Below are 14,010 nucleotides of genomic sequence, written 5' to 3'. Positions count from 1 at the left end.
TCTTAACTGTTTTTTATCTCACCAAAATTATATCCTAATAAGAGACCCCTAGTTCTAATTTTGAGCGCGCCCTGGGTGCTTATTACGTCAAATAGGTACCCGTTTAATTCTAAGGGGTTGTATGACTCATGATAAATGATGTGCATTCTAAGTTCATCAAGAAAGATTACTTTATGAGGTAATCGCCACAAAATGAAACCCCCATTAAGTCCAACTTGTTGCCATGGAAACACGAAAAAATACAAAATTAAAAAATTCCTGTTCAAAATCCCAAATCATCAATAGGCACCGGTTCCCAACTACACTAATATATAAAGAAAGCTTCAACAAGAAATATTTACGGGTTTGGAGTTCTCCTCCAGAAAAAGAAGATGGATGGCTGACGGACAGACGGACATGCTGATCGCTATATCTCCCTGGTTTTTTTCAAACCGGGGGGATAAAAAGTAATCTCTGCAAAGATAACAGTTCACAAACAATGGTGTTTATTGAAACAAATGCTTTATTTGGGAAAGTTTATTTGAAATTGTCCAAATTTACAAAGGTCATCATACACATCATCATCATATTGTCTATAGAAGCACAGCATTATCAGCAAAATTCCACCTCTCCATCCTTGTCTACATATACTGTACATATACCTCAAGTATAGTTTATAATGAGCTACAAGAATAGTCTTCATTACACGTCTGAAAAGCAAGTGGAATTTTGCTTAAATGATATATGGTCACTGTTGTGTTTTTCTCCCGAGTTAGCTCAAGAAAATAGCACTTTAAATACCTGATTTGAAATTTGTCAAAAGTTAAGATTTACAAAAATAAGATCAATAATTTGACATTCATGTGACCATTTGTATTCTTCAAAAAATGACCATTCTTCATAGTCTGGATCCAATTAAATTTAATTTTGATCATACATACAGCGACATTTCTATCCCCTAAATGCTTACCAACAATACTGAAATTTCACATGTTCCAGATAATTTATAAATAGAGCTGAAGCAGCGCTAAGTGGAAATATTTGTTACAGGCAAATTACATGGGCATTACAAGTTAAATACAATGTATATCGATATGATCTTAACACATGGCACCCTCAAACTCCTAGGGTACTTGTATTGTAGACAATGAATAATGCCTTGGTATTACACAAAAGAATGAAATTGAAGTACCCACGGGATAACTTTGCTAAACATGCCCATTGTTTTCTGTTTGTTGTTTAATGCCACACTCAGCAATATTCCAGCTATATGATAGCGCTTGTGAATAAGCCTGGACCAGATGAGTAACAATCTACATCACCGGGATACGACGCCATGCCACCGACCAGATGAGCATCAATCTACACCATCAGGATACGTTGACTTGCCACTGACAGACCCGTGAAGATTCCAGGGTAGAATAGGTCTTCAGCAACCCATGCTTGCCGTAAAAGGCGGATATGCTTGTCGTAAAAGACTAACGGGATCGGGTGGTCAGGCTCGCTGACTTGGTTGATGCATGTCATTGATCCCAATTGCGTGGATCGATGCTCAGGATATTAATCACCGGATTGTCTGGTCCAGACTCGATTATTTACAGACCGCCGTCATATAGCTGGAATATTGCTGAGTGCGGCGTTAAACGACAAAGAAACCAAACCAAGTCAAACAGCCTGATCACCAACCAAGCATTGGTTTCGGGGGCCAATACCAACCTGGAGTACCCAGAGGCTAAAAGCGTGCATTAGATATCCCGGGACGAAATGCCCTTTAGAAAGTTGATTTGGCACTGTTGTGTCTGTCTAGGTAATGAAACTGGCTAACACATGTTGTTAGTTAGCACTAGCAAGTTCCTTAAAAGAACCAAGTATATTGAAGTTCAGAAACAGGACAAAATCCCTGGGAATTTGTGGGTGACAGAAAGGTGCCCAAAATAATATCTTGCATTTTTCAGTGATGCACTCAGGAAATAGAGCAAACATCAAAAGGACAGATGCAAGATTAGAAGGACTGACAACAAAAGATGATACTAAAGACAAAGACACCGAATCCTGAGCGCACCACTGGCCTTCTAAACGTGTGAAATAAGCATCTTTGGTAAGCCGTGATCATACAGTTTGTCAAAGGAGAATCAAGATTGAAAATGTGACAATTATTGACAGTAATCCAGAACAGAACAAGTGAAAGAGATAAATACAAACCAATGACTAATGCATAACAGAGGTAACACACAATCTGGAATATCTAGTACCGAAACGGACCTCCTACTGCTGAGAATCTTCTCCAGAGGTCCGATATCGAACTCAAGAAATCAAACAATCTTTGTCACTTGACACATGGCAAACCCTCAAAACTGAGGTGATGTTAAACACATGACAGAGTCCAGTTCAGTAACTGTATCAGCTCCAACAAAAAAACACACAAGGATTGAACATGTAGTGCCCATGTGTGAGACATCTGAATTTTTATGTTGACTTTCTACATGTATAGGAATAATAAAGTGAGAAGTCTTTTACTTGGAACACTGAGGTTCTAGCTTCAAAAATGGACACGTACCTCCCATGCTAAGGTGGATATTGAATAAACAGAGGAAATTGTACGAATACATGAAAGTGAATTGGCTCTGGTTTCTGAGGTACGACTAAACAGTTTGTATCTTACAGAAGAGATTCTGTTCTTGAACAAAGAAACTATAATGTACATGGCCAAGGATTTGAAAGGAAGCCATCCTTAGAAATAGATGGACATATACTATGTACAGTAAAAATCTAAAAGTCCAAAAATAACGCCTCTCACAATATTCTTCAGAAAGGAAAAGCTATGAGCACATAACTATAAAGTTAATGACAAATACAAAAGCAAAGTGTTCATCAGAAATTTACACATGACATGGGAAACATTGGCTACACAAAATCTTTTACAAAGAATCTCTTATTTCTTTTGTGTTCCATCGTCAATCAATTCTCTACATCTTGGCAATGTGATATGTCAATATTGACAGGTACAGTGTGCCATGCTCAAATATCTATCCTTACATGCGACAGCTTAACCCGACAACTGCGTTTCAAACAATATTGTTACACCCATAAAAAGACCCACATCAACCTTTTTGGGAAAAAGAGATGTTGAGATGTTGCGCGATGTCCCTTGTGAAACACTGCAAAGTGAACCGTCATATTGTCTCTGGTTAGTTGTAGGTGCATCCCTCAGAGGGCTGTGAGTGTTTACAGTTGTCCTTATGTGACATCAGTTTCCGCAAAGCCTGCAGTATCGATTTAAGACAGAATCGCCCCTTATGTTTACAGTCATCAAGCTTTTTTAAATCAACCTGGAAAAAAAATAAAAATAAATAGAATCATGTTTTGTGTTCTTTGTTTCATGTTTAACATCACACTCAGCAATATTCCAGCTACATGACGGCGGTCTGTAGATAATCGTGCATGGACCGGACAATCCAGTGATTGATATCATGAGCATTGATCGATCCACGCAATTGGGATATGATGACATATTTCAAACCAAGTCAGCAAGCCTGACCACCCGATCCCGTTAGTCGCCTCTTACAACAAGCATAGTCGCTGTTCATGGCAAGCATGGGTTGCTGAAGACCTATTCTACCCCGGATCTTCACGGGTCAAATCAAATCATGAATCGTCAATGCAGTTACTACATTTAATAGGGAGGGAGTTTGGTTTAATGCAGATATAAACAGTATTTCAGTTAGGTCATGACATGTCAGCTTGATGTTGGAGGAAAGTGGGTTCTGGCTTCTTGATGACTTTGGCAATAGTGTAGGATCTACAGACACTCCATATCTTTAATATCTTTCATTCTTAATATCAAACACTGACATTGGTAATCTACAGAACATGGCAACATGACTGATAGAATACTTACAACTCCTTTAGAATCTACACAGTTCAAATTGACTTTAGTAACGAATCTCATAGTTGGGCATTCATCAGGGTAGTTTTCTCCACAGTGAATTCGCAGGTTGTAAATTCTTCCCTCAAATGGTGACTGTAAAAACAAAAACAAGAGTGAGTGAGTGAGTGAGTTGGTAGAGTTTTTCGCCGCTTTTAGCAATATTCCAGCAATATCACGGCGGGGGACACCAGAAATGGGTTTCACACACTGAACCCATGTCGGGAATCAAATCTGGGTTTTCGGCGGGACAAGCGAACACTTGAACCACTAGGCTACCTGACCACCTACAAAAAATAGAAGGTCATTAGATTTCTTATTTTTTTAACAATCTGCAAGGACAAGGTATGACATAGTTTTTCTGGCCTACTAGAATATAAAGAAATTATTGGATATCTTCCTAGGACCATATTTTTCTTCCACTACCATTATATAGTACCAATTCATGAACAAACTGTTTGTTTGCTTGTTTCCTTGTAATTAACGCCACACTCAGCAATATTCCAGCTATATGACTTCGGTTTGTAAATAACCAAGTCTGGACCAAACAATCCAGTGATTGACATCATGAGCTTTGATCCACGCAATTGTCCACCAAGACAGTGTGTCTGACCATCCCATCCCAATAGTCGCCTCTTACGACAAGCATAATTGCCTTTTACGACAAACATAGTTGCCTCTTAGGACAAGCATAGTCGCCTTTTACAAACAGTACAAACTGAGTACCCTGGGTGGTCCAATGATAGTGCCCGTCCATCTGAACAAGTGTCTATCATCTTCGTCTTCCAAGCCCCAACTGATTGTGCCATCACCGTTGCCCTTCTCGCCTTGCTCCAGCTCCTCCAGCAGGTAGAACCCACGGGGCATCTCCGCTGAAACCACAAGCCCACCATTGCAACTTTGAAACAACAAGCCCACCATTGCAACTTTGAAACAAGAGGCCCTCCATTGCAACTTTGAAACAACAAGCCCACCATAGCAACTTTGAAGCTGTAAGTCCCCCATCATGAACGTGTACTAGCTGTAGTACCTGAGCTCTGTGCCCTAATTAATGATTTCAATACTGACTTGTCATTACACAGGTGAGGTGAAATGGGGTTTAACATCGCGTTCAAGATTGTAAACCTATAGAAAGTGTGTTCTGTGTTGTGATTGGCTAATTTGGGTCACATGACCAAATGTCAAAGGGTGAAAATATGATTTGCATTCCCTGAAGCAAGCGACCGAATCACTGTGTAGGAAATAGAGATTTCTACACAAGTGTCTGTCAGATACTATTGATCTTACGAGTTGTTTCAAAACGTATCTAATGAGCGAAAGCGAGTAAGATACGCTTTGTAACAACAAGTTGGTAGATCAATGGTATCTGACAGGCATGAGTGCAGTAATCTGTTTCTTACACATCCCAGATCACACCTTTTTAGCATCGAACCGATGAATTTGTCTCTTCTCATGATTGCAGTAGCGCATTAATACATGACACCACTGTCATAAGTGACATCATCCTATGTGCTGCTTACTACTCAAATAATGTGACCCTACACTCACTAAAAGGTTTCCATCATACCTGGATTATCAAGGCGATGATGAAAATGCAAACTAGACAAAAACAAAGAACAAGCTGGGTGCCAAGTTGAAAGTTTACACCTCAAAGAAATTACCAAATATGTACAACAATGTTTACTTCCGTATGACATCACTACCGGTAGCCGACTTTTACAAAATGGCGTGTTCACTGACAACAGTACGCAGGATTTCCAGAGGAGGATTTTCGTTGATTGAGGGATTGTATACACATAAATGGGTCACGTAAGTAATCAGAAGCATTCTGACAATCTGTGTACTATTATTTGTTTACCATGTTTTCCAATGTAACAAAGAGAATTAGTCAGAAATGCAGATAACTACCGTCATCGTTGTGCATGATTTAGCATCAGTCATGGCGACACACAGGACGGAAACTTTTGTAAATGGCTTCTGTTGACATGGTTGAATTTACCACATCATTGTAATGTATATATGTGTATTTCCATAATTAGTGCAACAATACTCTTCCCATTAATATTCTCAAACGCGTGATCGAGCCAATGTATGCAACAATTAGACGAAAGTACCTCTAAATATGTTACACAGTGTTAAATCTGAATTTTGCTTTGTTTACATTTCAGCAAGTACAGTTTTCCGAGCACAGTTTTCGTTTACATACCTAATTTATTTCGCATGATTTCATCTAGATAATTCGCATTGGTGACAAAGACCGTTTATCATGTTTATCCATTGTTTCGAAAATGTATGAGGAATTCAGGGATGCATGTATAGCAGCTGAGTTTGAAATATACCTGATCGAATAGGCGTCTCATAACCGGCATTTTGTAAACACAATCCAACATGGCGGAACGTACACTTTGGCGTTCGTGTATGTGTTTTTTCCAAAACATTCTAAACGATTCTAGGCTTATCAGCGACGTTTCAGAATTATCAGTAGTGATTTGATACCTGTGATCGCTAATATGCTATTTTTCTACTTTAATTATTCGAGTCAATATCCAATATTTAGATTTCTAAACACACAGTAAATATTTATATAACGCCGTGAATTGTGATTTGGCGAGATTTACAATGTACCTAATTTTCAGAAGTCACTTTCAGTAATTTTGAATTGCCTAAAATGACAGTAAATGATAAACAGAAGGGGGAATTCAAAACTTGGAAGTGTATTAATCTGCATGATGTATTTTGAATTTTATTCTATTTTGAAGTGAGGGTTGAAGAGGAGGGACACATGTGTCGCTGTGGCATCCAGGGGATTTACACTCTGAAAAAACCCGATTATGTTGACATAACAACAGATAATGTTACGGATTATAATAACAAACAAACTCGCAGACGATTTGGAGTTTGTTTATTTTTATTATTAATTATACGGTCCTGTTGTTCAATACAGACGTAGGTGAACATTTGACTGAAGCAAGAGCAACTTATGAATGACTTACACTCAGGAAAGTAGTCCGTCATCATAACCAAAATTACAATCACCATAGCAACAACAGAACGTTCGATGTTGACGCCTCACAACCGAGTAAGTACGAGGTGTAAAAGAGTGTGCATGTTTTTTTCTAAATAAAACAATAGGTTTACAATATTGATAAATACTATGTGTGTGTCTATTTCCAGGATTTTATCGAGTATTTGCATCTTGGAAATTCATCTCGAGACCCGAAAGCATTAGCTTGAGGGGCTCGAATGAAAATTTCTAAGATGCAAATACTCGATAAAATCCCGGAAATAGACACACACATTGTATTTATCTTCTAATTATTGCACTTATATAGCGACGTGCATGTGTGTGTCTGCTTGTACTAGTCCGGACTGATGCCGATTTATAGTGCTAGCTCACTGAGATACCATGCCGCAGTTTAACATGAATACCCGACTCAGACACAGTAAACTGATTCCGAGCCGACCAGTCCTTGTTTTGGCCCCTTAATGCCGAGCGCCAGACAGGGTAACAACAAGTACCATCTTTTAACGTCTTTTGGTATGACGCGGCTTGGGATCGAACCCCGGACCTTCCGCTCTCCGGGCGGACGCTCTACTATTAGACCACGGAGGCGGTCCGTCATTACACAGACCTACAGGCTGTCCCATATAGGCCAGTAGGAAAATCCTTAATTTAATTAAACCTAGACATTTTCGATAACATACAAACATGCGTGCCACAAGTATTTACTTCAATCATAAAGTAGCTGCAAACATTCAAGAAGGAACAAAGAAGACCAACTTATTGACAGCTGATGCATGCTTAAAGGGAGACAACTCAAGTATGATCTATCCTTAATCGACCGTGACCTAACTCCCTTGACAATTAATCCCAATTCTAATCTCTGTCATCATAATCTGTATTTGTCTACCATCATTGTCCTGATAAATAAAATGGTGAAATATATATTTGCCAGAGGTTGATTTTAGTTCAATAGTTGGGTTTGGCATGGTGTGAGAGAATATACAGACAAATTTTATGTTAAAATGAATTAATGTATAATACATAAATTCATTTTAACATAAAATTTGTCTGTATATCAAAAATGTCTAGGTGTTTGAATATTTCTACTGGCCTAATAGTGTTTTCCTAAAAGATGCCTGATCCAAATCTGCATCACACTTAATATGCTTCAGCAAAGTGCATGCATCATGATCTAAAGACAAATGCAACATACTTTACTTCCTGAAACACTTTCCTTCAAATATGAGTACTTGTATTTTAGATCGTAGAACAGTGCATTTACCCATCAAGTTGGAAACCGGAACTGTAAAGATTTTTTATTGCAATAGCGGCTAAATATCTGTACCCTCTTGATGACTCCAACCTCATATGTAAGAAGGAAGTTGCATAATAAAAAAATAAGTATACATGCGTTTTACTTTAAGCAAGTGTTTTAGGAAATGAATCATGTATGTTGCAGTTTTTGAAGGATTACAAATCACGAACTTGAATATTTAAAACCTAAGTGTGATGTGTTCAGTGACACATGAAGTTACTTAATCAAAATTAAATGTCATGGTCAATATCACCATCACTGCTCCAACCTGACGCTTTGTGCCTAGTCTTCCAGACATGCAAGCTGGTGCTTGCTTCCTTCTATGGGTTTTTAGTCATGCACATAGCAACTGCAGCTTAGGGGTCTTCAGTTTGATGGTCATGATTATGTTTTATTCAGCAATGAAAAAATGATGCACCAAGTACTGATACCAGGTCCAACAAGCTTTGTGTGATAGCCACCTGGTCTGCTTTCACAAATATTGATGATGTATTGCTCTTCATAGATATATTATATATGTGCAAATAGTCGTGAAGTACCCACAATTTGATCATGTGAATTTTGTTCATTTTGTTCATATAATTTGTTCATATAGTAGTGAATATAAACTATAGAACTATAGAACTATATAAACTATATAAACTATAGAAAAAGAGTCCGAGAAAGCATTAAGAAGAGATAGGCCCTGGGGTACTTTATATCACCAGAATTTTTTTTATTAAAAATGAAACTCAAACACACAAAAGGCCCTCTCTCTGGAAAATATAAGTTATGGCACTAATTCTCGAACTCTTGGTAAGTATCTCTTAGATAAACTAACTTCAGTACTTTCTGGGAAATGTTGTCCCAATGTTGTCCCAATTGAAACCAGTAAAAATAAAAGCATGGAGTAAGGGCAATAACTATAAAAACATAATTTTCGGGACCAATTTTCGAACTCAGTCTTGACAAGTATCCCTTAGATAAGCATGCAAATTGTTGTTCATGTAACGTCAGTAGTTTCTGAGAAAGCTTGTCCCCAGTGCACACAATGCACTAAGTTGAAAAGCATTGAGCAAGGGCCGTCAATCTGTAAACAAATAATTGAAGGGACCAATTTTCGAACTCAGTCTTGAGAAGTATCCCTTAGATAAGCATGTTAATTGTTGTTCATGTAACGTCAGTAGTTGCTGAGAAAACTTGTCTCCACTTCACACAGTATGCACAAAGTAGAAAAGCATGGTACAAGGGCCATAACTCTGTAAACAAAATATGAATTTACAACACCAATTTTGGAAAATACTTTGGTAATATCAGTGTGTAAAATTACATTTCTTTGATTTAAATAGCTTTTGAGAAAATTTGTCCCCTTTGAGAACAAAACGGATGAACCCGCCCCACTTCGTCGCAGGGGATAATAATCTAAATGGACCATGTATTACTATCAGTGTTCCTGTTTACCGGTAATTACCAGTTTTTCACCGGTAAAATTAGGCTTGGACCGGTAATTCATGTGACTGCCAGTCCCTGTCGACCAGCAAAACGACGGCGATATTCATATGAGTATATTTTTTCAAACAAGTCAGCTTGTCTAGGGTTTCCCCTTGTCTATTTCTAGTGCAAGGAAATAACATTACAATATATATTTGTAGTGACTTAGTCTCAAAATATTAAAAAAGAAGAGAGAATTGTGACTGAACTTTGTGTGAATGACGAGTAGATATAACTACGCTACTTCAGAGATGACATCATTGCATTGAATATGATGTTGAAAGAATTAATACCAGGTAATTTTCAAACATTTTTTAGTTGTTGAAAGTTGGGACTGACAAAAATTAGAGGGAACTGGTAATTTTTAAAGTTGCCAGTCCACTAGGACTGGCAGTTTCAAAAGCTAGCGGAAACACGGACTATTAGACTTCAGTTACTTTCAAAACCTGAAAGGTCCCAACACATTCAGTGTAACACACAGATTCAGTGTAAGAGTGTATGCATTATCACAACTATCAGTGCCCCAAGTTCACAGCAAATGTTAGCATAGAAATTACACAAATTGGCATACAAAATTACCGATTTAGGTCACTAAAAGAACTTCTGTTTTAGTTTACTTGTACTTCACTAATAACAGGACCAAACAGAAAAGAGATTTTATTCTTAGATAAATTACATAATTTCATTGACCAATGTTGAAATCTGAATGCATTGTTAAATATCTCTTCATTCTCAGAAAATAACCATATTAAAACAAAATCTCAATTTTGATCTAAATAATTTACCTGCCAAGGGCACTTCGTGTGAATGAGACATCCTACATAACTGCCCGAGTAGGTTCCCAATGCCAGGTGGTCTGGCTCAGTGACTCAGATGAATGTGGGTCATTGTATCACTACCACAACTGCATGTTGTTTATAGCTGCTATCATGAGTCAGCAATATTCCAGCTACATCATGGGGCTTGTAGTTAGTCCAGTCAGTGCCAGGTAAACTAGTGATAGATATTATGATCAACTTCCCATGCTGCTGGGGTACAAATCCATGCAACGAACCAATTCACGGAGTCTGATAATCTTACCACATCTACGGTCTGTAAATAATCCAGTCTAGACCAGAAAATCCAGTGACTGACATCATGACATTGATCCACGCAATTGGGATACAATGACATGCTTGGTTGGTTGGTTTGTTGTTTAATGCCGCACTCAGCAATATTCAAGCTATATGACGGCGGTCTGTAAATAATCGAGTCTGGACCAGACAATCCAGTGACTGAAATCATGAGCATTTATCCACGCAATTGGGATACAATGACATGCACCAACTAAGCTAGCGAGCCTGACCACCAGATCCTGTTGGTCGCCTCTTACAAGTATTGTCCCCTTTTACGGCAAGCATGGGTTGCTGAAGACCTATTCTACCCTGATCTTCACGGGTCATGTACTGGGAACCCTTTCTGAGGTGCTGGTTAATGGTTATAAATGTGAATGTCACAGGATAATAATTAATAATAGAATGGTAAAATAATACGAAATTATTTTTTTGGTATAATATCGAAAGTGTTATCATGGTTACATATATACTTCTTATGATTATTGGTCATTATTGGTCATTATTGGTGTTGATCATGTTAAGATTAATGTATGACATAAAGTCATCTATATTTCTATTGACATTTCGTGTTCTTGCTACCTGCATTTTCTATTGTGTTGTCACTGGGACCTCCAATAATTAATTTTAATGGTCTTTGCGGGCAATATGAGGGTCCTGTAAACATGGTCAAGTAATGAAAAGGTGCAGTATACCGTATGTTTATATAATTACTTCAGTGCCTGGAATGAATAAATTATCATGTGGACAGTTGTCATGATTGATGGGTGAAATACCAGACATCCGTAACTGTTCTTGATGCGCTGTAGGTTCACCAATAGTACTGTGCATCCCTCGGGACACAGTATATTTTTTTTCTGTGTACATTCTTTACATTTGTGAGTACTAGACACACATTTGTGCATCACTAAATCCCTGGTGACTAGGTTAAGCAGCTAGACTCAGAGACTTTTTAGGGCTTCAATCCTGCCCCACTCTGTAGCATACGTAGCACAAGTGGTGTCTCCTTCGTCAAGTGACTTTGTAATATGCCTCTGTTCACCCAGGAGTTAAATTGGTTACCCGGCAGGATGAGATGGTGTTGTTGTGACTGTTAACTTTCTTGCATCTGACAACTCACATGGCTGCTTGGGTTGCATACTCCTCAGGGAGCTGAGAATGAAAACTGAGTGCACACTTGTCCATTGACCGGGGTAATAATGTTGGCGCTTTGAGCATCCACCTTGTGTATGGAGTCAAGCGCAATGTAAGTACACACATTATTTATTCATTTTTATGGACCAGCCAGTGAGACAGGAGCACCTGGCATCCAGCAAGGAAACATTATTGATTGCAGTGTGTATAACAAGGGATGTATACAATTACAAACTAATGTCAGTTATTCAATGCATTTTACACTTATGCATTAGGTTAACGTTTAAATTCAGAGATATTTCCCCCATCCCCCCCAAAAATGTCTAAAATTTGAGTCAGTTTACTTTGGTTTTAGGAAGCCTTCAGTTTGAGGTTAATATCGTCAACATCAGATCTTAGTTCTAGCTCCAATAAACAAAGACCTGAGGACATCCCATTACAGGTCACGTCAAAATCACCTTTTGCGAAGGTATGAGAATGTGTAAAGCTGTAATACAAACTCATTCTGATTGCTAATATGTTTATCACAGTGGGTTGTCTTTCACTTGACAAAGTTGTTGGGAAACATTAAGCCTCAGTAACATTTCTAAAAATCACATTAATCTGGCAATGTGCAACTTTGGCCACAAAGCCTGGGTCCAGTATAATTCTTCTGGTTCAGTAAGATCACATTATCAGCTGATTATACGAGCCTATAAACTAAGACTATAACATACTTAGTGAGTGAGTATGGTTTTACACCGCTTTTAGCAATATTTTAGCAATATCACAGCGGGGGACACCAGAAATGGGCTTTACACATTGTACCATGTGGGGAACTGAATCCAGGGCTTTGGCGTGACAAGCGAACACTGGAACGACTACCCCACCGCCCCCTAAAATATACTAAAGTTATGCCAAAATACATTTCTTGCTGGTAGATTCGAACATTTTTGACACTGATGGCCCTCAAATCTCTTGAATACGCATAAACATGATACATGTAAAAGGATATTCTCATATGTATACTAAAAGTAGCTTGATCATTGCCAATTGACTACTGTGAATCAAAGTAATTGTTTACCATGTTTAACGAAACAATGTCAAAAAAACATAATACTTTGAAATGCATCATTTCATTAACAGTCCATTTTATAAACCAAATAACATGCTGAAGAAACGATGTCGTCACCAGGCAAGATTCAACTGTTTCTTGGCAACAACAAATATAACTGAAGATAGAAAACGCCATTAGTTACAACGAACCCATTCGCCTGACGAATGGATGTTCATTTTTCACACTTTCAGCGTTTAATGCTAATTAAATACCCACAAAAAAACTCAAAACATTTCCACTTAAGACTTTTCTGGACAATCAATACATTATCCAATCTAAATATTTCCTCTTCCTGTCATGGCTAGAAATACAATGCACCTACTGGTTCGCACATGTTAAGATGAAATTCCTTTAATTACATGCAATGCAACATGTGCGTTGGCGTTTATTCAACCATAGCATCTCTATATATTTGACAAGTTAATCGTCTAAGCCTGAAGGAATATCATATCCTGATAAAGACTTTGTTGGGGCCCCTTTGGGGCGTTACAAAACATTACTTCATTCTTACACACGTCAATATAGACAATTGTGTTGAATGGTGAAGTCCCTAACTCGAACATAATGTTGAAATTATCCATTTCGCGCAACAAACGACACCACTGGCTATCATGAAGACTTCGAGTCGAGCATTTTCTGCTTTGATCATGTGGCCAAATTCATGTCCGAGAAAAATGGCGGTACCATCGCTCAGCAATGCTTTTAGCAACCTAGTGAGAAAACGACAGTCTGTGATAGTAACATCTTTTCCCCATTTGTTCATTTTATTGTATACTCCATTTACCTTACTAAATTATCAATCTTTTGTAAATATTTTAAACAAATATTCCACAAACCTGAGCCCTGTGACTGCTGCATAAACGCCGCCATTTTGTTTTCTCTGCTGTGTGAGATGTTCCGGAATATTCAGCAACCAATCTTGTTCAAAATATATTCGTGCCGGGGCAGTTAAAACGGAGTTTCTCTAAAAACTCT

At 38.1% G+C, this 14,010-nt stretch overlaps 1 protein-coding gene across 1 annotated transcript; it reads right to left on the bottom strand.

Moving 5' to 3' along the window:
• Window positions 1-484: 484 nt before the first annotated feature.
• On the bottom strand, window positions 485-14,010 carry LOC124116347 (ubiquitin-conjugating enzyme E2 variant 2-like). The gene is made up of 4 exons (XM_046477650.2): window positions 13,872-14,010; window positions 4,631-4,776; window positions 3,878-4,000; window positions 485-3,308 (listed from the first exon to the last, which is right to left on the bottom strand). The coding sequence occupies exons 1-4, from the start codon at window positions 13,903-13,905 to the stop codon at window positions 3,168-3,170; spliced, it is 444 nt and encodes a 147-aa protein (XP_046333606.1). The 5' UTR covers window positions 13,906-14,010; the 3' UTR covers window positions 485-3,167.

The sequence above is a fragment of the Haliotis rufescens genome, unplaced genomic scaffold (genome assembly GCF_023055435.1).
Source record: "Haliotis rufescens isolate VD_foot unplaced genomic scaffold, xgHalRufe1.0.p SCAF_17, whole genome shotgun sequence".
NCBI classification, from domain to species: Eukaryota; Metazoa; Mollusca; class Gastropoda; order Lepetellida; family Haliotidae; genus Haliotis; species Haliotis rufescens.
Note: the sequence above shows the minus strand (reverse complement) of the source record. Positions and strands in the feature narration are given on the sequence as shown.